Source organism: Triturus cristatus, chromosome 6 (genome assembly GCF_964204655.1).
Source record: "Triturus cristatus chromosome 6, aTriCri1.1, whole genome shotgun sequence".
NCBI classification, from domain to species: Eukaryota; Metazoa; Chordata; class Amphibia; order Caudata; family Salamandridae; genus Triturus; species Triturus cristatus.
In genome coordinates, this window is record NC_140589.1 from 331,282,597 (window position 1) to 331,310,258 (window position 27,662).

Here is a 27,662-nt window from a genome sequence, read left to right on the forward strand (position 1 = left end):
AAGCGCGAAGTGAAGAAATATTCTGTAATTTGGCATTTCTCAACACCATCTCACTAGCAAAATTGATTCAGCATTGCCGGAAATTAAAACCTTATGGTGGCCCCAATTATGTAAATACGGCACGGGTGACTGTCATTAACAGTATTATCGGCGTGGCCATTTCTGCGGTATTTATCGGTGAATTTTATAATCTGGCGGTATTCATACTACCACCTCCCCCTCATTAACCTTAGGGACTTCTGTGTTCTTTATGAGTTGAACGCTGCCAATCTGCCCTGTGCAGAAATGAGCAAGCCTTTGTGAATCTACCCCCTCACCTTCCTCCTTCAACCCTCTAACTCTCTCTTTCCTCCATTCTTTATACAAATGCAAAAACACACTTTGTTTGCTTCAGTTTTGTAAGAATGAATATTCATGTATTATGCTCCCATGCTGTTCTTTAAGAATATGCACACGTGTCTACATTTATAGCTGTTGCATTGAAGGGGCCATAAAGAACTCCATACTGGCAGCATTCTTGCAACTGATGCTGGAGTCTCTTCATTGCCAAGGCTTATTACCATCCTGGGATTAGCCACATAGTCTGATGGACGATTCGAAAAGGTACACAACACTATCTGACCTATCCGAGTGCCTATTTACAGAGACTGCTTTTATAGAGCACCTATACCTGACAATTGCTATTCCAAAACAGCGGTCTCTTTTACTCAATTTAACGGTACTTTCACAGCCCCGGAAGGATGGGAAGTTGGGATGGTTTTGCTCTTGCACTGTGACATAGCTGATGTTGGCAGTGGGTGTTTAACTTACTGAGCCTTTTTTCAGCAATGACCATTTTAAGTGTGCTTAGTTGTCTTTTTGTGAGGCTCTCCCAGTTCAACCAGGAAAGTCTATCTATCTCGCACTTCCAACCCACTAATCACTCCCCTCTCATCTCTCCCTCACATTCCCACTACCCCCTCTCATCTCATACTCCCACTGCCTCTCTCATCCCTCCCTCACACTCTGTCTCTTCTCTGTACTGCCTGCTCACACATGCTGCCTTCCTATACCTCCTCACGCTGTGCACTCGTCCACCTCTAGCCCCCTTCTCCGGGAGCCCCTCCCACTTGTCTTGGTGCTGCTCTCACTTGTACTCAGACACTGGAAGATGTGCACAACCCGTCTCTTTATTTGCTTTCTCTGTCGGCTCACACACTTCTCTCTGGCTGGTGGCCATTCTCGGTGTCCTGCCGTCAGCTGATGGGTGATCATTATCTCTCTGAACACCTTAGGTATAATAAGGTTTCTTTGGGAAGAGCAATCAGTCCCTCTCTCTCTCTCTCTCACCCCTCTCTCTCGCTCTCAGTTTGCAACTATCTCATGTGGTTAACTTCAGGTCTTTGAGCACAGTTTTTTTCCGTCCCTCAAACCCACGCTCTCTACCTCTTCTTGGCGAGTCTTCTGCGTACACAGGCGCTACCTCTTTATGCATCTGTCGCCTGCTCTTCCCTTCTTTCACTCTTTCTCACACACTCTTTCTGCTCCTCTGTCTGGAGTTAATTTATCACTTTGTGCACAAACTACATATCCCTCTTACTGTCTATCTATTCTGTGCAGCTCTCACTCCTATCTATCCACCATGCCAAATAATTCCACTACGCAAATTCACTCCACAATTCCACCCCACACAATTCCACAACTAACAATTCCAACCCAACCCACATAATTCAACTACAAACCACATACATCCACTCCACTCCAAACCAAAAGACATGGGGAAAAGACATTGTCATTTACAACACCATAAGCTCTAACTCTCTCTTTCTCACATATTTATTTCTAATACCCTATACTCACATCTTAGCTCAAACTTTCATTCTATGTCGCTATCATAAATGTTTCTATATACATTAAACTAATTACAAACTAATAAGCCCCATTGCCATTACTGCAGTATACCATCACAATATCGCAATAGTTATAAACATTAGCAAAACCAATAGCTCTAGCTAAACATGTTTTTTAAAATTTCCTCCCACCCTAAAACAAAGCACATGGATAAAACACATTGTCATTTACAACACCAATAGATCTAACTCTCACAAATGCAAGACCGATTGCATTGTAAATGCTTGTTCCCCCACTGCAGTGCTGAGAGATTCATAGGCTAACATGGGAAAGCTTTCCTAAACTTAATAAAGTATAACATTTGATTGGATGTAGCGAGCAACATAATTCAAAGTATCAAAATAATAGTACAATAAATTCAACAATTTGCCAAGGTTGGATTTATATTAGCTATTGCAGGAAAGTAGTTTTAGAACTTCTATCCTGACGTTACGTAAAACAGCCCTGTGGCAGCCTCTTCTGACTTGCCAGCCTTTCACAGGCTGAGGCAAACATCTCCCTGAATAGGTGTGAAGGGGCCTGGGGCTGAAACAATACAGCCATTTGGTGGGAGGAAATTTGCTACCTGGAGCAGCCAGGGACAGGAAGTGGGCTGGGGAAATAAACTGGACTTCAAAGGTAGAAGCACAGTTGTCACAGGAGCCAGGCCAGCCCCTGCTTCATTGATCCCCAGCCAGATGGGAGCCGCCCTAATTAGATTGGGAGAGGGGCTGGAAGAAGAGTGTAGGGAAAAGTTAGCTACACCCATGGGTTGGGTTAGCCAGAACTGCCCTCCAAGGGGAGAATGTTTTCAATTTGATTTTTGAAGAACTGTGCATTCTGGGTTAAAAGAATGTCACACTTCCCAGGAAGTGGTCATAGCAGAGGGTGGCAAATGGATCCCCATTGGGCGAGGTGTTCCCCCCCCCCATGCCTGCTCAGAAGGGGGAATACATATATCGGAGATCGGAGGTCTGCTGGAGCCCCTCAGATCTTTGTCCGAAGCATCTGGAGAAGGACTGCCCTGCTGGACCCTTGGACTGCAGCACAGAAGGCTTGCACTCAGAAGGACTGCACCTGCTGCACTCTCAAGGCTCCACACAAGAAAGGACTGTGCCTGTCTTAAAGGATAAGGAGTGGACTTCCTGAACAGCAACAAGTAGAAAAGTGCAGGAAGAAGCCATCTGCAACAGCCCAAAGAGAGGACCACTCCAGCTGACAAGTTACACCTGGATTTTCCTGGACTGCACAAGTGCACTGTGGTAGATTGAGTCCTAGCCCCCAAGTGGCAATCCAGAGCTTCTGAACCCTTGGACAGTGCTAGAGGACACTGACCTCCCCAAAGGCACACAGAACCAACAGAACTACAGCTCCTGGACCATTCTGCTACAATCTTCTTACCTCCTCCAAGAGGTGCCTCTCAGGTCGTGGGCCCTTGGAATGCTTTCTGAGCTTCTAAATTCAAGCCTTTCAGCTCTTCTCAAACGTGAAAGCGAACAGACCTGTTCGCTTATGAACTGCACCGCTCTCTCAAATGATCAGCGTGAGCGGGCGCAATTCCGTCTATTCGCACAGCAAGTATCACCACTCATGACGGTGAGGCTCCAGCCCATCTGTCTACAATGCCTGGCAGCTCTTTGCGCACCATGGACCAGCGACACTATTCTTGCTCCCGGCAACCATCTTCCCTGTGAAGGGTACTCTTGCCACAATTCTCGAGGAGGCAACACTTCAGTGGGACATACCTGGGACTGTATCCGACCAGCACTCCATTGCGGTTGGCTTGAACTTTCAGATTTGACCCTGTCCAGCACAACCAAATACCTGCGGTTGTCACTTTATGCATTTAGTAGCTATGCTGCAATTTAATCTTTAAAAATTCACATCTCCTGTTCCCTACATTGAATGATTGTCAGTTTGGTGTCATTTTGAACACTAAAATATTCTCTATTTTTGTAAATTGGTGTGGTGTTTGATTTTTATTGCGTTGTGACTATTACTTATTTACTGTTTTGGTGATATTAAATGCTTTACACACCTGTCTCCAAAGCTAAACCTGACTGTTCGTCTGCCAAGCCACCAAGAGTTGATCAAGGATTGATTTATTGAGACTTGACTGAACCTAATTAGTGATTGTGGTATTATAACTACCTGAAGGTAACTACCTCCACCTACTAGTAACCCACCTTCCTACAAAGCGTTTGTACAGTAGAACGTGCATATTTCTTTCAGGGCTCGACTGTATATGCGTTGCCTTGGCAGCAGCTCAATAAACAGACTACTTGCATGGACGTGCGCTGCAAAGAGGTGTTTCTTCGTTGTGTGCATGGTTTTCTCAGAGGAGATTCTTTCTACCAGTATAAATAAAAAACGAAAAAAAGCTACAAGAAAAAAATAGAAGTAAAAGAAGGTTTCAAAATATAAAAAAGAGAAGGGCTATATTTTTTGCAGGGTTTTAATTGGTGGATACACACAATATTTTGGTGTCTCTTTTACTAGTGGCTCCATGCTAGCTGTGTATTTAGCTGGCTTGGCTCTTTCTATTTAGTATTGTTATCACCATGGAAGACAAACATTCTTCAAAGTAAAGACACTGTTCTTCTGAATCTTCGTCAGAGGAAAGAGATGGCCGCTGTTCCAGGAGTCAATGCCGACATCATGGAGAATAGCGGGGGCATCAGGAGGAGTACTTATCACAAGATGATGTGCAAGCCTTTATAAGGAGGTTGTGGCTTCAGCTTTGAAGGAAGAAAGAGCAAAAAAGAAGGAGGAATGCTAAGAATAATGACTCCTCTTCTGACTCAGAGCAGCAGTGGGCAGAAAATACTTCCGCAGAGAGGAAGTGGCCGAAGTTTTAGAATACATAAGGAGTAAACTGGCGTTTCCAGAAGCTTCTCAAACCCTGGATGATGAGGAATTGTTTCCATAGTGTGCAAGGCCATCTTCACTTTTTATGATACAATTAAACCTCTTACCGTTCATGAGTGGAAGGCTTTAGAGCACATTAGTTTGCCCAGATTTCTACAGAAGATGTATGTCTTGAAGGATGTGGAAGAGAACTTTCATCACAGTATTAAGATGGGTGCAATGTTAGCTACCTCAATTAATCACACTTCTGTCAATCCGGAGGACTGTACGCCTAAAGATAAGATTGAAAAAGGGATTGAGAAAGCTGAGAACAGATCATATGAGGCAAATAATATGTCGCTAAGAGCTGGACTCTACACAGCCCATACTGCTCTGGGCCAGGATAAAGATTTTGAAAATTTAACAGCTGCATTGCAGGAACGTTATGATTTATTGGAGCTCTTGGTGAACACGGAACAACAATCAAGGTTCCTTTGAGACATTTCCTGCGACTCTGTTAAGGCAGCTGCCCTGGCAACAGGAGCCTTAAGCTTAGCTAGGAGACATATGTGGCTTAGGGATTGGAAGGCAAAAGGCGGCAGAAAAATCAGCACTGTTGAAAATCCTATTACAAGGCAATACGCTGCTCAGAGACCAGCTTGACAAGATGGTAACCAAAGATTTTAAAGATAGAAAGCATACTTAACCTTATGAGGGTAGGAGTGGAGTCTACAAGTTATATGATGACAGGAAGAAATATTAGTATGATGAGAAATCCAGGAGAAGAAGTTTTCAGCCCAAAGGAAGAGATAAGCAATATGACTCTTCTTTTAGAGTAGGTCAAAAAAGAACAGAAATCCTGACTATCTCCGGAGTGAGATCCTTTCCGTGGGAGGTCGTCTCCAGTTTTTCCTTCCAGAGTGGGCAGTGGATGTTTTCCATCAATGGGTATTGAATATTGTTACAGTTATGTAACTGAATTCAAGTCAGGACCTCCAAGCTATGCCTGTATCAAAGAACACGCTAAACTCAAGGGCTTTATTTAACGGAATTCAGACACTACTACAAAAATGAGGTAGGTCATGAATTTTTTTAAACTTTGTTTCTGGTTCGTAAAGCAAATGGAACTTTCAGACTTGTTCTATAGTTGCCATAGACCTACAAGATGCCTATCTTCATGTCCCAATTGTTTCTGGTATTTAAAAGTCGTTAAGATTTGAAGTACAAGAATAAAAGTTTCAATTTGCAGTCCTCCAATTTGGAATCAAGTCTGCACCAAGGGTATTTATGAATTTTCTCGCTCATTTGGTTGGCATCCTACAAAGAGAAATAATTCTGTTGCATCCATACTTAGACGACTGGCTGATTCATGCTAAATCATAGAAGCAGTTTACGAAAGGAAGAGACAGAGTTTTGGAAGTTCTACAGACTCATGGTTTTATGATAAACTTGGAAAAATATCAGTTAATTCCTTCCGGATAATTTGAGTTCATCAGTGCAAGATTACAGACAGACATCGGTCTGGTTTCTCTCCCTCTCAAAAGACAGCAGAAGATGACCATGAACCTGACCAACTTCATCAAGCTAAAAATGTCAAACAGACAATATGTCTAGAAAGACCTATTTGAAACAAGCAAGGGGGAACAAAATTGAAAACCCTGAGGAAATGTGCAGTTCGCATATTTCAGTTATCAGAGGAACATTTACAGAGACTATCAGCAATTCATATTAAATGGATTGTGAATCAGAAAGCAGATCCTCTAAGCAGGGGTTTTCCACAATTCCAACATAATCAGTTGAGCCCATTGATTTTCACAAAGATTAACAATACAAGGAAACCCCAGCAATAGACTTCTTTGCCAATCAGAACAATTCTCTTCTGCGTCTCATTTACTCTAGAACTAAAGAGGAGAATGCATGTAATAAAGATTCTCTTTCCCGCCCCTGTCCCCAGGGAATCTTAAATGCCTTTCCCCCATTCCCGCTGATAGCGAAATTCTTAGTCAGGGTGACGAGAGAGAAAGCATCTGTAATTCTGATTTCCCCAGCCTTGACCCACTCTACCTGGTTTCTACTGATGGTGAAAATGAAAGTAGATCAGGCGTGGTTACTTCCCACTGTTCCGTCTCCTCTGATCCATCCTCAAATGTCGCAAATGGTCCATCTTCATCTCCAGTTGATGGCCTGGAGGTTGAGAGGTCACGATTACAGGAGGTGAGTCTTCCAGAAGGGTTAACTCAACTATCCAAGCTTCTAGGATGGAATCTATTTGAAAATCATATAACTGCCCCTGGACATCATTTAGTAAATGGGGAAAAAATATGCAGCTAGATGCTTTGTCCTGTTACAATATTGGTATTTTACAATTTCTTCAGGATGGGTTTAATTTGGACTTTAAAGCTTCCATATTGCGGATATAACTGGCAGCCATTAGGGCCTTGCGAGAGAATTGGGTTTATGTTTTAGACAGGGGATCTAGGCTTCTAGTGTCTTTAAAGGTTTCCTGAATATCAGATCCAGGTTAAGCAATCCTCTACCTATTTGGATCTCGTTTTGGTTTCAGATGTCTTGAGGTTTTCTCCTTTTGAACCCTTGGAGTGAGTTGTATTAAAGTATTTAACTTGGTAGGTGTGTTTCTGGTTCCAATTACTACAGCTAAAAGAATATGAGAAATTAAGTATTTTGGGGGGAACATTTGCAGCTGAAAATTGTCAAAGATAGTGTCATTTTAAGAACAGGCCCTTCTTTTCCCCCTAAAGTTATATCTTCTTCTAACTTCCACATGTTTTTTTTAGTCCCTCAACCCAAGATGAATTAGGCCTACGTAAAATGGCTGTGGGGAGAGATCTACTAACTTATCCGGAGAGAATTTCTCAAATCAGACACACAGGGGCTCTTTTTGTGACTAATGGGGCAGCCAACAACAGAGGTCAACCTTATCTTCAATCTTGAGTAGATGGCTGAAATCTACGATTATCTTAGCTTATCAGTTGAACGTAGTCTCTCTCCGGGGGCAACACTGACAGCAGATCCATCAGAAGCAAGGCAGTGCCCTGGGAAGATTTTCAGGGAGCCTCCCTAAAGAAGATTGTAGAGCAGCCACGTGGTTGACTGACAATGTAAAACATTTCAGAATTGATAAGGTCAGCAATCAACAGGATGTTCTTATTGCCCTATTACTTACCAGTAATCTTCATTACTCCTGGTCCTATTGTCTTTGCCCCAATCATTACTAATTAATGTTATAGGTCTATAAGATGCCATCTCCAGGGGTGATTTATCCTTCTTGGGAAATATCACAATTTTAGCTGATGACCAGGAATTCGGTGGAGAGGTCCCCTCGAAAATGGACCTTACTACATTTGTAAAGAGATCTTTTATTTGTTCCGAGAAGATTTTGTAGAATTCAACTGGTATACTGTCCATCCCAGAGGCTTTGCCATCCGGGAGGCTGGCCAATGCAGCTGCGATCTCCTCCCAAGTAGGAGAGTTTTCCAGTACGTCATGTGTGTCATCATTCAATTTGGCAGTCGGTATTCCCTCTAAATATTCTCTAATCTTCATGTCTATGTCTTCTGGTGATCCTCTTATCTCTTCTAAATATAACTTTTCGTAAAACTTCCTAAAGGCTTCCTCTATTTTTTTTTTTATCAGTAATAAGCCCATCAATATCTGTATTAATAGATGTGATAGTATTTGCAGTTGTCCTTTGTCTAGTAGAGATAGCGAGCTGATGTCCAATGCGCTCGCTCCACTCATAGCATTTCTCTCTTGATACAGCCCATTTAGTAGCTATTTTTTCTGCTAAAACAGTCCCCATCTCTGATTTGGTGACCGCGACCAATGTCTGTGCCTCTTCTAGTCCTAAACCTGCCTGAACCGCCTGTATTAGTTTTTTTTCTGCTTCTATCATCTGCCTATGTAATAAGTCAATTTGTGTTTTTTCCTTTTTATTCTTTCTGATTGAAAAGCGTAATGTCTCCTCCCTAATACCTGCCTTAAGGGTATCTCATACCACCATAACAGATGCAGTCCCGATATTTATACCCAGAAATTCCCGTATCCAACCAGCCATATGTTCTCGATAATTGCTATCATATAGGAGAGCCTTTTCAAATGTCCAGATCGAGCCTGGTCCCTGGTTGCTCCAGCCCTCTAGGTTTAAAATGAGAGGATTATGATCCGACAGTAGTCGGGGGGCGACATCAATAGAACAATCATGAATTAAAGCAGAAGAAACAAAAAAATAGTCCAGTCTTGCTAACGGCCGGTGAGGAGCTGAGAAGAAAGTAAAGCCATTCTGGTCAGGCTTTGAATAAGCCCAAACATCTTTTAAGCCATGAGTATTTATTAAGTTGTGCAAAGCCCGAAAGACTTTGGGCTTTCTTCCCTCATAGCTCCAAGAATTGTCTGAATCCCAAATACTGGGCAAATTTAGATTTAGGTCACCGCATAGAATTATCGGGAGCGGCCAATGCGCTATTTCTTGATTAACATGATTTATCACACCGGGATCATCTAAATTACTCGCATAGACCAAACAAATCGTAAATACAAGATTGGAAGATAAAGAACACCTTACCATAACCCATCTTCCTAATGCATCAAATTTAACCTGATTCGCTACTAACGGTAATGTTTTACGCACCAGAATCCCGACCCCCTTTACCCGGACACCCTGCGAAGTTGCCCCGATAAATTTAAAACCTAGAGAATTCAACAAAAATTTCTGGCCCCCTTCAATATGAGTCTCTTGGAGACATACTATATCCGCCCCCATCAATCATAATGTCTGCGCGGTTTTCTGTCTCTTCGGTAAATCATTCAACCCGCTAATATTTAATGAAACAATTCTAAGCTTGTTTTGTGAATTCATTATTTTTTAATTCTAATAATACCCTGAATAATAACCTGTGTGTAATCCTCATCAGCCGAGTGCCCCCCTGTCCCACATCCCACAGCCTCCCCCCCACCCCCCTCGCCGGCACTACAGTCTCTTCCATAAAGCCACAATTCCTGCTCTCCTATATTACCAATATAGATGTTGCCTAAAATGTAACATTGAATATTTTTAAAGAAGAGAATACCAATATTTTAGCCTTTAGCCCCACAGCACTCAATACGGACCCGATCCCCCACCCCCCACCTCCCCCCCAAAAAAAGACAGTCAGGGAAACCCTGAATGATGGAAGCGAGTGTGAGGCCCCCAGCCACCGCCCCACTAAATTTTTAGTTCCTCAGTTACAAAGATTACAAAGATCTGACTGGCCCGTCTACTACCAATGAGAAAAATGGAGATACGGATTAGCTCTTCCCCCCCACTTTTTAGTTAGGGAGAAAACAACTCATGCCCCCCCTGGTTAATTGAAACTTAAGTTTTTAGAACGTTCGTCCCAAAGTCATGGGCTTCAAACTTCATTTTCTCTTTCTTCCCATTATTTCCTTTAAATGCTCCCCAGCTTTAACCTCAGAAATAAAGACTCGGGTCGATCCTTCAAATATAACTTTCAGTCTTGCCGGGTTCATCAAGAAGGCTTGGGTCCCTTGCTGTTGTAGGGGAGTAATCAATTGACGCAGTCGCCATCTTCGCTCCACTTTTGCGTGGCTAAAGTCTGGTTTAGCAAAAAACTTAATTCCATCTACTTCTCTCTGGGAATTAGGCCTGGCCTGATCATATATTAATTGCCTTAAGAGAAAATTCCCCCAAAAAACCAAAAAAGCTCTAGGTTTCTCATTTCCAAAATTAATGCCGTCCATTTTTTGCTTCAGATTAAAGGGAAAACGGTGTGCCCTTTGGATCTCCTGATCCCAATTCCAACTAGTCTGTGATGGAAAGGCAGACCGAAGTAATTTTACAATATACCCTCTAGGGTCATCTCCCTCTACACCTTCCAGTATCCCTAGTAATCTAAGGTTATTCCTCCGTAGCCTATTTTCCTGTTCCTCAAGCTTGGTCATCATATCGGTGAGGGGAGCCTCATGGGATGCACCTTGTTCTTTAACTTGGGAAACCTCAGCTTCAAGGGTCTCTGTTCGCCCTTCTACCATAGAGACCCGATCACCAATATCAGTGCAAATTTTATTTAGTTTCCTTATTCCACCATGGAGCTTTTTTGAGGCCCCCTTCACAGCAAGACTATCTGTTCTAACTTCTTCCTGGAACTGCTTGATGGACGCAAGAATTGATGATAAAGAAGGTTCATGGGGGTTTTCAATGGTAGGCTGTGGGCTTGCGCCTAATTGTAGATTAGGATCCCCATCAGGCAGAGACCCATATAAGTCTGGATATGCCCGTTTCGACTGGCTGCGTTTTTTGTTTCGGGCTTTTTTTTGTTTGATAGTTCCAGGAGCGGAGTCGTTTATCTCCCCTTCAGATTTACTAGTTCCTGTTGAGCTCACTAGCTCATTGTCAGTCTCAGTTAAGGATCCATGTGAGACAGAAAAGAAATTCTCGTTAACAAAATCTGTGGTCTGTGGCTCTGTTGATCTAGGGTTCGAGTTTTCGTGACCATTCTCCTCAGTATCTTTAATCGTCCGGAGAGTCATTCTTCCGGCTTCGCCATCGGGGGCAAAGACTGTGGAAGCGGCAATGGCGGTGATAGCGGCAGGGGGAGTGGTAGTATCAAAAACAGAAACGGCAGTAGTAGCGGTGATGGTGTCTTGGCCGCAAAGATTGAACTCTGATATCTGGTCTGTCTTATTCACCAGAGCCACTCCAGCGAGTTCGATCATAGTATATTGCACTGTTTGCAGAGATGACGGTATGGCCCCTTGCTCTGAGAGGGCAGCAGCTTTTTCCTTGCCTGAGACGGAGCCGGCGTTACCGTGGAGGCGGAGCACCACAGAAATCCAAACGCGGAGCCTCACCCCTCCTAAGCCGCTCCGAACGTAAGTTGAGGCTCTAGGCATCCGGCGCTCGGGTGCATGAAATGCTGAGACAGCTTCAAACATTTGCCGGGTAAAAAAAAAAGAATCCTCGCTATCCTTTACGGTCAGATCAGGTCTACTAGCTAAAGAGGTCAGAGCATCTTTGTGTAGCTGTCGGCGCGACGGACGGGAAAGGAAATGCTCACACTAGCGCCATCTGCTGTCCCCTGCCCCAATCATTACTAATGACATATATCTATCTCACAGACAGAAAAAGAACAAAAGGAATGCTGTAACCCTTACCCGACCCCCCCTCCCATCGGGAGTATATAAGGCGTACTTACCAAGCTTTCCTTCTGAACTACCAAGCCCCCTCATATGAAGGCCGGCCGGGAGAGAGGGTGGTTGGGGCGCAATGAATGGGATGAGGACAACAGGACCAAGAGTAATAACGATTACTGGTACGTAATAGGGCGTTACCACCAGGTCCCTCCTGTCCTCGTCCCATTCATTACTAATGAGAATACCCAAGCAAGGAAACCGGCATTCATAAAGAACGAAAACACAAGTGGATACATCAGCACACAGCAGCACCCAAAGGTGATGTCTCAACACAGGTCGAAACACAATGCAGGAGCACACAGCCCGCAACCACCAAACCAAGAAAGGGAAGTAGCACCTAACCCATGCAGGCGAACAGAACGCTAACCACAGGAAGAAGAGGAGGCTCAAACAGCCACACTGCAAAGTGCCGAAAAGGACACCCAACAAAAGCATCCCAGGAAGCCGCCACGTCCCTGCATCCTCGATGGAGGAGGAGACCCAGATAGAGTGTAAGGCAGCTAAACCTTGAAGTGAAATCCACCGACCAACGGATAATGGTGCAGCCCTCACCCCCAGGATGAAACCTCAAAAGAAACAATCAGGTCACCCTAAGGAAGATGTGAGAACCAAAAGAATAAAGGATGACTAGCCCCATGTCCAACAAGAACCCAAGAACTGCCACAGCAAACCATGAAGCAGCCACCAAAGCAGTCCGAATCACACCCGGGAACAAAGGCAAAAGAGAAGCCCCAATGGGAGAAGGAAGACTACAAACACATGCTTCTGGCAGAAAACAAGAAAGGAGACCAGAGTTATCAGAAAACTCAAATCAACAAGACACCAGGCCAAAGTGACGCCCACCAAAAACATAAGGACAAATTGACAAAATAAATTGCCCCCCGTGTCACCAACACAAAGGGCAGAAAACAGAGCGCCAAACATCAGAGGCCAGTCCCAGGAAGGAAATAGAGGCAACACCAGAGGCAAGCAGGAGAAGCCCCACAGCAACCATGCCACACAGCCGGCCACCACAGTCAAGAACCCTACAGCGATCAAACTAGCATGAAAGCAGACCACCGGGCCCATAAAGGAGACAATGCTAACAGATACAAAACCATACCACATAACAGCAGAACAGCCACCCAGGAACACATGTGGGGAAACACAGAAGAAAACCCCACAAACCCTGACACAACTGAAATGCCCCCCAGAGGACAAGAGGGGGGAACACACATGAGAGAGAAGGAAGGCCATTGCTAAGTGCTGAGGACGCCTCATGCACTGCAACCCTCATCCCTCAACCCCCAAACCGTGAGACGAACCTCGGACAACAGAGGACAGGGAAACGGAATCATCCAAGTACCCCAGACTATCACGAGCATGAGACCCAGAGGCCAAGACCGATGAGGCCAGCAAGACCCACCAGCACCACCTGAGAATCCCCCAGCAGGCAAACCAGGAACTCGGAAAGAAGAGCCAAAGGAGGAAAGCAACACAGCCGCAGGCCCGGCCAAGGAGTGGGGAAAGCAGAAATCCCCAGACAACTGCCAGCCAACAATGTGCCAACCCGAAGAACCTGGGGAACAAGCCAGGAAGCAAGAGAGGCCCAGGAAAGGGACACCCACCTCTGACATCCCCAATGAGAGACCACCTCAGAGAGAGGGAAAGGTTGTGAAGGGACGAAACCTGACAGAAAACAACAACAACGACCGTAAAACTGCAGACATCCCACCGAAACGGACCACCTGTGGGTCGGGCCGTAAAGGCATCCCGCTGACAAGATGGGCCCGTACCACCCACTATCGCAGATCTGAGATAACAGCCGGAACAACCAGAATCATTAGACCAAAAACCCCATAGCGGGGAGCCCAACAGAGGCCGCAGGGAGAAACCGGGCCCAAGGAACCTGACACAGGAGCAGTTTTGTGACCCAATGTATACCACAATACCGACACAGGAAGGACAGCAGAGTCTGAAGATGCTAACAGCCCAAGGAACAATTACCAGGTCAAGAATGCCAAAGACTGAAAGCCCAATGGACAGCAAAAACAAAATATGAACAAACTCTCAGAAAAGCGTTCCAGTGAACCGCAACTACCAGCCTACCAAAAAGCAGAGGCAACCTACTGATCCCAACACTGGGACCAGTCAAAAATGCAGCCCGAGGGCTGAACACCCCAACTTGGACCAAGGCAGACCAAAGCCAGAGCGGGAGCTAGGGGAACAACTGACAAAACAGGAACCCCTGGGAGACCATACAATATAATGAACCAAGGACGATCACGCTGCCGGGAATCCTGGAACCTGACGCCAAGCGGCCGGCCCCAAAGAAAAGACCCCTCAAGCGCCCAAAGGGAATGACCATGACACATGAACAACCATCAACAACGACCATTCCCAGCACACCACGGACCAACCAACCTGCAGCCGGAGCTAGGGCAGGGAAAACAATGCCATCCTATCCAATCCTTGATGCACTCATAAATAAAACAAACCTCTAGACGAGGTGACCCCGCCTCCAGGAGAGCAGAAGAAAACAAAACAAAGGCCATACCCTTGAAGCAGCAAAGAACTGTACCAAACCCCTAGGGACACCAGCACCCCCAACAGTGAAGTGCCCAGACAACGATAATGATGTGAAGGGCTCCAGGGAGGACACCATCATTCTGATGTATACCCAGTAGGAAGAATGAAACGCAGATCACCACAAGAAGGTGACCCGCTGCCAGAAACTGACCTAGAACCCCAGGTCCATATGCAACCACCCGGGCAGGCATATCAGCAGAAACTCAGACGATCCCAACCGTAGTGGAAATGAGCATCACAGGACAGGCGTGGAAGGAACCCATCCCAAAGAGCCAGCACCACAGCCAACAGAAACCCACCAGACGAGGGAGCACAGAGGCCAAACAATCCAACCTGCCCACAAGCCAAAAACCAGGGAAACAGGAGCACCAAAAACATACCCCTCCAACCGCTCGCCATACTCCCAAGAACAGAGAGAGGTGCCCTCCAGAAAATTACGCCAGGCAACAACCCAACCCTGAAACCCATTAAAGGCAACACCACAGAAGGGGACACAGAACCACCCTGCATCCCAAAAGGCCTAACCAACACCAGACAAACTAGTCCATATACTGGACCACCCGTCTCTGCCGCAAAAGGTGTGACTGGGGCCAGTGTACAACCAGGATTTGAAGGCAGGAAAGCACCGCACAGGAGCCCCAGTGACATTCCCAAAGTCAATGGGCAAAAAAAACTCAACAGAGGATACAAATCCCAGTAAATTATCACCGTAGCCAGGGTCCATTCCCCACCTGACTGAGCCACCGAAAACAAAAAAGGAGGAAGGGGAACCAGAAACCAACTAAAGGCATTTCCCCATTAACAATACCTGCAAGGACACCCCAAAAACAACAAGAATCAAACGTGACACCAGAAATCAGCCACGACTCAGGAAACCCAAGTCAAGCAGAAAAACACATGCAAAGTACTCATAAACCAACTCGAAGGCAAAGTACCCACTGAAGATTTTGCCAGGAAGACCAGTCAAGCACCTCAGATACCCCACAGTGTCATCATCCAAAAGCGAGCCTGCAGAAAGTAGAGAGACCAGTGGAAACATCTGCCCCAGGATTCTAAGGCAGAAACATTAGTGGTCGGGCGGAAATCCCACACTCTGACTGTGCCTGAAACCAAGTATTGCGGGTGCAGCCATCAATGTCACCCTACCATAGTCCCTCAGCTAGCAGGAAAAAGCGTCACCCGACCGGCCAACACCTACGCCCTGCTGGAATGCCGGCCAGGGAACACTTCATAATATGTGGCCCCCATAAAACACCGGCATGCTGCACCCACATGTAGGCGGCAGGCCCAATATTGCCACCAATGTTGAGGGTGCACGCAGGAGTAGAAGTAGAAATTACTCAGCAAAGGGGACCATACAAAAACCCTTGGCAGAAAATCAAACCGGTATGCGGTTCTCACCCCAGGAAAGGGAGCTGCAGGCGTCCTCCACCTTCTGCAACCCGGAAGGCGCCGACAACAGTATGCACAAGTGCGCACTCAGCCCCCGGTCCACCTGTATCCACCAACATGTCCCACATGGACCTCTGGCCACCCAGGAAGCGCTCACCACCTCCCACTCCCTGGGCCCCATTCTGCACATAGGCTTGGGCGCGTATCTCGCTTTTAGCCCAGCAGCCAGGGAGATGCGCACGACTAAGCCATGACGTTGACCCAGAAGATCTTGAAGATCACTGCATTACCACGCACATGACTCCCTGACAGCCCAGCATCCAGGGAGGTGCTCTCCTCACCCGCCGTCACCACCGCCCCGCTGTGATGATGGCCCACAACATCTGTACACCACTCCAGCCCCACAGGAGCAGCCCTCATATTCCTTGTCCCATTCTGTCGGCAGACAGAAAAAAGAACAGAAGGAATGTTGGGTAAGTATTCCCAGTGGAAGGGGGTGGGGTAGGGGTGCCAATATTCCTTCTGTTCTATTTTTCTGTCTGCAAGATAGATATATCTCATTAGTAATGAATGGGATGAGAACAGGAGGGACCTGGGGGTAATGTCAGAGTTTTGTCTGTGATGAAGTAGTAAGAGGAAATAAATCTGTTTTGTTCAATGATGATTTAAATCTCAGATGTATTTTCCTATTACTTATCGTAATCATTTGAAAGGGTGCCCTTGACAGTCCTCCTTTCGTAATGAGAGAAACAAGGAAGTGGATGAAGAGGTAATGCCTAAATTACATACTGATAATTCCATTACTCTAAGTCCAGTCTTCCTTGTTCCAATCATTACTCCCTCCCACCTACCTGGAACATTTTAATTTACTATGATCTGGTTTCAGGGATTGGTTGGGATATTACAGACAGGATGAAGTAATCCTAAGGCATATATTGTATTTAGGAGGTAGGGGGGAGCTAGTTTCTTACTCTGTCTAAGAAATTTGGAGCTTTGCATAAATGTCTGTTGAGGGATGAATGCCTCATTTCATAAAGATTCAAAAGATCAAATCGTAAAGATCAGATCAGGGAATTGGCACTTATTAAAAGATGACATTTAGTACCAAAGTCAATGGTATACAATTTACATATTTATTTATCAACCTCAGAAGAACTAAAGTTTGAGTAAGCCCTCAAATGATTTATCCACTGACCTTTTCAGTTTCATGTAAATGTTTGCAGCAAACACATAAACTACCACTGTGGCTTGAAGGTAAAACATGGACTCTGCAGAAACCCTCAAGCTCGCTGCACAATCTTATTATGAGTCGAACATGGAAACTGTGCATTATAGTCAGTGCTCTGTAGAAGACACATTATGAAGATTCCAATTGTTATTAGAGCAATGGAATGATAAACTCTCCATTGAAGACAATGGAGTGTTTTTTGCCTGGTGGAAGCCGAAGCATCAACATTCCAATGTTTGTGCACAGCTGTTGCTTGGGCTCCATGAGGACTTTGTATAAAAAATTGGAACATTCTTTTATCTAGGGGTGGAATGTTCTAATAGCCTTAGAGCCCTCCGTAGCAGGGCCCGCTCCCTTGTTAAAGGCCCAAGCCGAAAAGGGGGCCTTTAATGACCAGTAGAGCCCGCTATGGTGGGCTGGAAGGCTATATTTAATAGATCAATTGTAGGAAGAGCACAAAATACCTGAGCTACTTTATACTGATCTGAAAGTTGCTGAATATACAAATGTGCCTCTGCAGCAGGTGCCTTATCCCCCTCAGTTAATTTATTGGCATATATATTTGGTCAGCATATATAACCTGTAAAATACCTCTGTGCATAATGTTTTACTGTGGTGACCTTAGCAGCCTGAAGGTCACAGGTTTGAATTCTGCTGCCTACACATCAGCATTTCTGTTTTAGGATTGGGCAATTGTAACTCATAGTATATCACTACTGGACTACAACATTGGTAACAAATGAAAATTAAAAATACAAACCAAGGCATCTGTATACACCTACTTTCTTTTTAAGTGCTACAAAGGGAAGTTTCAATTCCACATGGTTGAGGTTATCCTATGGATTTTGCTTTACGCAAAGGTGGCATCCGTAAGACAGGCGCTGTACGAGCATGAGAGTTGCGATAAATTCTTAGCTAAGGAGGCATCTTTCCTGATTCATGGTAAATTAGTGGGGGTGTAATAGGGGATAGAAAACAAGCTAACCTCCTCTTTAGGATAAGGGTCCCAGGACACTGGCTTGCTTTAAAGTTAAAACTAAACCCTGTTCGGGTCAGAAGTCAGTTCAGTGAACCTTAGCTTCAGTATTAAGACAGAGATGGCTCAAGCAGAGGGACGGAGATCCTCCCTCCCAGAGACACCAGATTGATCTTCTGGTAAAGGAGACAGGTGCATCCCCCCTTGCTGGTTGATATAGGCACAAACAACCTGGTTGTTGGTCTGAACACAGACAGCACAGAGGAGCGAACTAAAGAAGTACCTGACACACTGCTATCAATTCCCTCCAGTTCAAGGACTGGAGTGCCCCGAACTGGGGCCACCTCCCCTGGACCTTGGAAACCCCCCAAACCGCTGCCCACCCACGACACTCGCATCAGTCATCAGGACCACCAAGGAAGGATGATCGAGATTGAAGCCCTGGGACAGATTGTGAGGGGACAACCACCACTGGAGAGATTCACGGATCTCCAGGGTCACAGGAATGAGAGCCTCATAAGCATGAGTAGCCGGATCCCAGTGGGACAGAATATGACGCAGGAGAGGATACAAATGGAGATGGGCCCAGGGAAGCACATGCAGTGTGGAGGCCCTCTCTCCCTCACTTCGCAGCCAGAGACGGGCGGACACCTGAAATTGGGACAGAACTCAGGAAAGATGTTGGAATAGAGTCAATTGTCTTTCTGGAGACAGAAACACCATCCCAAGATCTAGGCAGAAGAGGGCCCGATGAACTTCAAAGTCTGAAACGTGTGCAGAGAGGACTGCTTGTGGTTGATGAGAAGCTCAAAAGACTCCAGAAGATGACAGACCTGATGCACCTCCTCCGTAGCCTTAGAAAAAGAAGGAGGGACAATCAGCCAATCATCAAGGTAAGGATAGACTTGAATACTTTGAGAATGGAGAATACCTACCAGGGGGGCCAAGAGTTCTGTAAAAATCCTCGGAGTCGATGAAAGGCCAAAAGGAAGCACTTGGAACTGGTAGTGCTGGCAGCTCACCGCAAAGCGCAGAAACTGCTGTACGGCCAGATGGATGGGATAATGCAGGTAGGAGTCCATCAGGTCGATGTTGGTGAAGAAGCCCCCTCCCCCGATGCACCAGCTGAAGGATCGACTACAGGGTGACCATCTTGAAGCAGCGATGAAGAATGTGCCGATTCATCCCCTTCAGATCCAACGAGGGGCATAAGTCTGAGGTGTCCTTCTTCTGCACCAGAAAAAGAATGGAATAATAACCCAGCCCCCGCACCAGAGACGGAACCTCGACGACCGCAGCCTTCTCCAAAAGAAGCCGAACACCCTCCAACAAGGCCACCCACTTCACTGCATCTTGGGTCAGAGGAGTCTCCTTGAACACCTGGGCAGGCCAGGAGGAAAACTCGATCCAGTAACTGAAGGTCACTGTCCGAATTGCCCATGCATCCGAAACACTTCCCCACTGGAGACAAAAGAAGCGAAGACAACCACCAACCGGAGAGGGTTGATAGTCACTGCTTTGAAGAAGGAGAGGAGGAGGCACCCACAGACTGGGACCAGGATTTGTCACCTTTAGGGACCCCCTCCAGCCACGACTCCTGCCTTGAAAGGGCTGGCCAGCAGCCCTAGCCTGAGGAAAAGCAAAAGTGCAGCATCCATATATGATGCAATGAAGGTCCCCGAAGCCGCTGCAGCGCAACACAGGTTATTGAATGAGATATCCGACAAGTAGCGGACCTGGAGTTCCATCAAAACCAAAAGCAAGGAAGTCCCCCCATCATTTACCTCATTCATCTGCAGCGCCAGATGCTGGAAACCCTTCAGAAGGGACTGAACCACAGAGGAATGATGTGGCACAGGCCTCATGTGAGCTCTAATCTTATGAGAAACTTAAAATTTCAAGAACCGACTACACTATAAAAAACCTGTAAACTCTGTATGTCTCACTCTTGCATGCCTAACATTCTTTAATATTTAGTAGAAGAATTTCGTAATACATTTAAGTATGCTACATACGTATCGCTTTTAGGAAGGAATGATCCGCAGTATCAAAGCCTGATGATAGGTTATGCGGAATGAGAAATTAAGCCTACTTGCAAGACGCTCTATTATCTCCTCATGGCTAACACCCGGAAGTGATGTCAGCTTGCAAGCTGGGATTGAGAATGGCCTGCATGCATTAAGTCTTTTATCCCAATATGAATCTATAGTTCATCAATAACCACATATTGCCTAACTTTGTGTTTGCACTTCATGTGCTAGGGCTGTAAGTGTCTGCTTCCACAGTTTGCGCCCGCACCTGTGTTTACGTATGGCTTGTATGAACAATGGGCACCCTAAACTACTTTGCGCTGTGCCTTGTACACGTCACCTTATTATGACTCTTGTTCTCTCTGAGCATGTGTGTTCCCTTTATTCATCTTTCCACAAGGCACAGCGTAAGTCTGACGGTCAAGTCTTTTCCTACATCGATCCTAAAGCGTGGAAGGTCCCGCCACTATACACAAGAGCCTCCTTCCTCCTCGCTTCTTAAATTCCCCAAGAAGCTGAAGTCCTGGATTTTCCAGCAGCCCCACTAGGCCCTATGTGTGGCTCAATGCACACCTGCCCAGCGCCAGGATACCCTCCCGGCTGATAGTGTACTCTACAAATCTGCATAACATAACTAAGTTTCCAGGGAAGTGGCTGTTGCGAGAACGCTCCAGTCTTACCTACATAGAGCTTGTCTAATGGAGCACGTCAGGGCCAATGGTATGCATGGAAGTGTTCTAGTAGCAGTAACTTGTCCCAGAGACACAGTGGTTTTTAGTTAGCATGAATGTTTGTTGTTCATTGGCATGCAGTGTTTATTGTCTACCATGGAACTACATGTATGATTGCCTACTTTTCCCGCTGGTGACTTTAATGTCTTGTTTAGAGTCTTTAGAGCAAATATACTTCATGCTCGTACCCATGCTGGGTTCCTGCTTGGAGAGAGATGTACAAAGACTTAACTGCCAGTTGTCATTTTGTACCAGTACTTGTCTTGTAATATGAAATATTTTGTATATACAACTTTCTATAACACAGCAACACAGTGAACTTGTAATGCAACCAAAGAAAAACCATCAACCAAAGTTAATCTATCTGTGAGAAATCGGAAACATTTGATAGGGAAGAAAGGAGGCTTACGGGGGATCTTACCATCGGCTTCTTCTGCGGCAGTGGTAGTTCATGCACTGGACATGCAGCTGTCAGAGAGTTAGTGAAACGAAAACAGACCAAACTCCACACGAATGTCGCTGGTTGAGTCGTATGGATATCGTGACCAAGCTACGAGGTTGTTACTTTAGAAATCCATCGTAACCTGATCACTGTACCCCTACAGCCCAAACAAGGCGCCTCCAGAACACAGGTGAACACGTCATGCAAGGCAAGCACAAACACCGCAAACTTCACAAATCGACCTACTTGGGAAACAATTCCTTGGCGACTTCTTTTCTGAAAGAAAATACGGTAGAAAAAGCAAAGACTTCGTAACATGTTCCAGAGAGGTGAGCCTTCAAGAGCCACTGCAGGTACGTTTTATTCTGTAGGTCACTGTATGTAAAATAATCAGCCACAGACTAGGCAGCCCAACATAAAACAGAGAACAAGGTGCCAGACACAATTATGTACATAGCTCAAAACCCCAGTGTAAAATGCTTCCAAGCACTCCATTGTATTCGAGGGTTGAGTTTCAAACACTTTAGATGCCTTTCCTGTTTGATCCACACACAGTAGTTGTTTGTAGGACGTTCATTAAATATGCACAACTTCAAAAATGGAGCAACAAACAGTACAATCATGCAGAACCCTAAACGAGACACGTGGCCAAGGCTTTATAATACAGGGTTTGTAGTTATCTTCCTCTTTTCACTTAATAGAACTGAGTATAGGAACACTTTGGGGGTTTTCACGATAATAGCTGTTATAATTCCCAAGGCTCAAACAGACAACGACTATGATCATTCTGTTTGCTTATTGCGCGAAGCAAATTACATTGTTGACCATTTTGGGTCAATGTCAGGAAGGCACAGTTTACATGGATCCTTGCTCCTGAGCTGCAGGCTGTCTGTGGGACTGTCGTCGATCGCGTGAAGCCAGTGCAGATCTCATGCTATTCCACGGTCATCCATGCCAGGTGGGTGGGTATTGCCAATGGAGAGGCCTCTGCAACATGTACATGGCACTTTAGTGTCAGTGGAAGAGCTGAATTATTTAGGTTTCTTGACACCATGAAATAATTTTTCGAAATCCTTCTTTTCAGAAAAACCTATAGACTCGGATCTAATGTTACATCCTCATACACCCTCCACCACACCCCTTCGGACCTTTCCCCCTCGCTGCAATGGCCACACCTGCCTGCTCCTACCTGCAGCCATCCCATCCTGTGCTCCAGTGAAATCCTACCCTAGCTTGCATAGCTTCAAACACCCGGCTCCCTTTCATACAATCCCATCCTTTGTGAATCCTGCTAATGCTTAACCAAGAGGTTGTCAGGCTTCTTTGACATTTTATGTTTTTGTATACTGCTCTTTAGTTCCATTCACTTCATACAGTATTATAACAACCGGTTATTTAAGTTATCTGCCCCACACATCGACCGAAGGACATTCAGGGCCACATGTACGATGAAGTGGCATAGCGTGTCGTTAGCCTCCTGGGATTATCGATACGCTCCGCCTCTTCGGAAACACAAGGCTGCACCATATTTACAAGGATGTGGTGCAGCCAAGCGTTTCCCTCTGCACTGGTGCTACACTTAGCAGTGTAGCGCCAACGCAGGCACCCTTGCACCAGAGTTCAGGGGAGGATTGGTTATGTGTAGGAAGTTGTCCCTTTCTGTACATAACCAATCCTAAAATGCCATTCTGTCACTTTCATGTGTGTTGCATCATGCAGCACACATGAAATTTACAAAATGGCATTTTTAAAAAGGCTTTTCATGTACAGGAAGGGACACCTTCCTGTACATAAACAAGCCATGGCATTTTGCTTTTTCCATGCGTGCTGCAAAAGGCAGCACACATGGAAATAGCAAAAACAAGGAGAAATAATGCATTTCTCCTCGTTTCGCCTCCTTAAGACCAGGGTTTTCCTGGTCTTAAATTTGGCGCTGCCTCCTATGTACGCCCCCCTTGTACATAGGGGGCAGCGTCAAATACAATGGGTGTTGCGGTGGTATGCCCATCACAATACCCACTGCACGCCCCTTTCATACTAACCATAGCGTGAAAGGGTGCCTTATGTACAAGGCAGCGTTAAGCCACGTCAGATGACTTAACGCTGCCTTGTACATAAGGCAAGGCCCCTATCGCCACGGGAACGTCACATAAAGTGACGTTCCCGTGGAGATGGTGGATTGTACATATGCCCCTCAGTGTGCTTTGTATCAAATAAACGTAAACATGAGCTTTGTAAGTGCCGATGGGTGAGGGACAGTAATGAGTAGGGTCAAAAGTAATGAAGTGACAGTAGGCAATTACTGGGCATGGGAAAAAGAGTCAATTCGCCATGAATCTGGGCAGGATTCATCTTACCAGGCAATTGGAAGGGTCCTATTATTCATTTGCTGTGCTTGTCATTCGGTCGAGTGCTGTTGGGCACTGTAAGATAAATGCCTGCAGCAGGCATTTCTTGCTCAAAATCGGTCTGGACGACTCAGTCTTGCACGCTTGAGAGGTCAATGAAACCAGGTGGTCTGGGGGAGATAATCATTTGTACTCTCTAGAAACGGAATATGCTGATGTGAAGCACTGTAGAAAATGTTATGAACAGTTGTCCAGCCCAAATTTTGATAAACAACCTGCTTGAAAATGCATGAAAAATGCTGTTATGCGGCCATACATATGTTAGCGGGACTTGTTAGCTGAAGCTTTGTGGATATGTACCTGATAAAACGCACCAAGTAAAACCTAATGCTTTTCTGCACACACTTCCTTCCTGCTGAAAGCAGCAGGACGATATGGACCGAAAAGGTCCAGAATTTGGAATCTCATGTAGAAGTTGACCAGGTATTCTCACATTTCGCATGTTATTCCCCATTTCAGGTCCAACACCTCGTGACGATGAGGGCCAGAAACTGGAACTCCAGGCCTGGTACCTCTTTTTCTGGCTTCCAGCCATCTAGGAATCAGCCCCTAAGAAATAACTCTCAACAAAAGGCTCATGAAGGCCTAAGCTTGACATAGAACACTAGGGGCCTCACAACAAGTTGCCTGGAGTAGCATGCTTGAAGGCAGGGAGGGAGACCACTCCAGGTAACTACAAGTGTTAGCATTTCCCTGGGCTCAGGAATGCAGAGTCTTATGTGGAGCTGCAGGTCCTGCCCCCAACAGCTCATATACAGTAGCATGGGGAGAGCATAAAGAAACCCACAACTGGAGTAACAAACATTGGCAAAGCAAATAGGCCTCGCCTGTGAAAGAGCTATTGGTTTAGTTTCCTTTAGCTGTGTTGTACAGCACAGTGGTTCTACAATATGGTCAATGTTTTATTCTAAATTGCTATGAAACAGCCATTATTCTTTTATTTATGTATGTGTGAGGGATGGTCTGAGCTTTGAATTGAAATGTGAAATGGAAGAAAAGTAGCAACATGAACAATGGCTGGCTTAAAAAACGTATTATGATATAGTGAACAGCACTTTATTATGGTGTTGACGGTGCCTAATATAGAGAATGGGATGGGTAGTGGTAGGTAATAAGTAAGGTGAATAATGTGTAGTGTGATAGTAAATATGCATTGTGTTTAGTGGAAAGGACTGTTTTTTAAAGTAATGAAATAATTTAATTCAAATTGATGGAAATGGGGGAAATTAATTAACATATTAATTTCCCTTGTAACATTGCATGTGAAGAGAGGTGGGAAGCACATTTTCTTATCTCAAAGGAAACAGAATATAACAGAGTGTGTATGTATAAAAGGCAAGCAGTTCCCTAAATGTGATAACTTGTGCTTGAGCTAAGAATTAATGTTATTTGTTTTTAAATGCACATCAAAAGTGTGTCCATGAAGCTTATTTTTTGGCACAGTAAAGTTTATAATAAAACTTGGGTTGTGGGTGAAGTGCAGTCGCAAACATTGTTTAAAGCTGTCTATCTTAACAAACAAACGATAGGTGGAATTAAGGTAAATTTAAAGCTGAATGTAAATGTTGCCCTTTTGATCACTTTTTAGACATCCATAAGCTACAATAAGTGTAACATTTTCCTGTGTACCTTGCACACATCCTGTGTTTTTGTGTGTCTTTTGCTTTCTCTTCCTAAGTGCGTTGAATATACCCAGACGTGGATCCCGGGCACACTGTGCCACAGGATTCAAGCTAGCCTGGCTGAAGAGGGGTGTTACCCTGAAACCAGTTCCAGGATGCTTGTTTCCGGTTCAGGGAGGATGTGGCCTGGCAGTTCAGGCTCGACTTTTCCCATGAGGAGCTGGGTCAATACTGATTTGCATATGGCTGGGTCTAAACTGGGGTGGTATGATGAGCAAAAGAACAATGGATTTAACCCAGATCTCTTGCCTGGGGGTGAATGTTTGATTTGTTCCACATCCTGTCCATCATTTGTGTGTCTTATGCTCTAGGGGAGGTTCACATGAAAGAAGAAATAAGTGATGGCGGCAGAACTGACCAGCCGGAAGCAAGCGATAGAGAGTGGCTTTGAAACCCACCAATTATAAGTAATGGGAGAGCTCCAAACCCACTAACAGTAAACAAAATGTCTCGAACAGACAGCGCATGCATAGTCATTGCGAGACCTAAAAAGCTATCAGCCATCTCTCTATCCCCTGCCACACCTCAGCCTCTCACAGCCAAGAAAAAAAGCCCCCACACCGTTTACCACCTGCTTTAAGCAGAAGGTAAACTTGTGCAAACCTGAGCCTTTATTTCCCTTGAAAGAGGGAAAATTGCATGAAATTGGACCCGCTATTCCTGGGTCAGCGTGTTATTACTCATTTCAGGGGAATATTTTGTCATTCCTATTAATTCTTGGGCAGATACCAGGCAGAAAGGTATTTCTGGCTCTGGCATTTATTGCCCCGGGGAGTTATCAACAGATTTCTTAATGCAAGACAGAGTAAGCAAAATAATGAATGCATGAATGTATCTAGCTGCCCCTGGGTTTGAACTGGTGATTAATCTTGCCGCCAAGTAGCAGTGGCATTTGCTAACAAAATAATGTCTTTATTGTAGGGATGAAACATAAGGATAACCTTTGAAGGACTAAGTACAGATTAGTTTATTACCTCCATTTGCCAGCAAATTTTCTTGGACCTTATCTTTTGAATCCTCCATCACATCCCCGATGTATTGTGCAAGTTTCTTGATGACACTGAAAAGTAATCGGAAATATATGTTAAGAACAAATGAACAAGAAACATCACGCCAGTAACCTTATCAAAACCTACAAGTACTCTAGAAAGTGATGCAAAGCGCATTATTTGACTACTTGTGACATGACTATTGGTAAATGGAAATTGAGCTCGGCAAATGAAAACCAAACTCAAAAAACCCCAATAGTATTGGCTAATGCCATTTAATGAAAATATGGGATGCATGGGTGTAGGAGATGAGTACGAGACAGTGGTGTAGGGAGCCCCTCACTTAAGCCACTTACGCGGTGGCTATCACTGGACCTGATGGGCTGGTGAACAGGGCTCCACTAAAACGTTAATTAAAGGTTCATGAGCCTCTTCAGTCTGCAGACAAAATGCTCATAAATATTACTGTTAGAGAGTACCACAGCATTAGGGTGTGGGAGTGAGGTGACATGCACAGAAAAGGAAAAAGAGAAAAGATGAAATGATGACAATAGGGGAATATACTCACAGAGCGAGGGCCAAAATACAAAACGTGACCATGAGAGAGGTAAGAAAGAAAAGAAAGGATGGCAAACAAAGGTTGGTAGTTAGAAAGAGGAAACAAAAACAGGAGAAGAATGGAAAGGTGAAAGGAAGGAATGAAGAAAAAGTATTAGGCTGGAATGGTGAAGGGAAGGATGAAATAATGAATGGGTGCAAGGGTGAAAGGATAGATACATGTAACGTGAAATGATGGATGGAGGAGTGAAAGGTTAGATAGATGGAAAGGTGAATGGATCGTCAGATGAAGAATCGACAGATGTGGAAGAGTGAATGGATGGAAAATGGATTGGTGAATATATTGATGGGTGGAAGGATGGATGTGCATGCGGATGGATGGATGGATGGATGGAGGGAGGATGAAAAGGTAAAAGGAACTCTTGCTGTGACTAGTTGGTATGGTTCACGTGGAGGGTATTTTGATTTACTGGCTTCTTCCTTACATATATGGACTTTGGGACAGCAGATGTCATCTTTTGGGCTGGTAAAGTGTCAAGCACACTTTCCTTCCACCCAATACAACATACAGCATCATGCAAACTTAACTCAACATACATTGAATCAAAGGTAATTTTAAGTAAGCAATAGATCAAATTAAGCCATTTTTGGCCTGAACCGGGCCTGTTGGTATCAATGAGCATGGGGCAATTAGATGAGCCCAGAAGGCTAGATCGGTGCTCGGATCTCCAGT

The 27,662-nt window shown here is 45.0% G+C and overlaps 1 protein-coding gene across 2 annotated transcripts in view; it reads right to left on the reverse strand.

Annotated features, from left to right (window-relative positions):
• ATP6V1C2 (ATPase H+ transporting V1 subunit C2) overlaps positions 1–27,662 on the reverse strand; it is a 283,506-nt gene that overhangs the window by 151,189 nt on the left and 104,655 nt on the right. Inside the window, exons 4-5 of one of the 2 annotated variants that reach the window (XM_085610700.1) lie at positions 26,357–26,442; positions 21,539–21,568 (exon numbers count right to left, since the gene is read on the reverse strand). In XM_085610700.1, coding sequence (XP_085466826.1) covers positions 21,539–21,568; positions 26,357–26,442 — 116 coding nt within the window. The remainder of the gene's footprint in view (positions 1–21,538; positions 21,569–26,356; positions 26,443–27,662) is intronic. The other variant, XM_085610702.1, reaches the window with a different exon arrangement.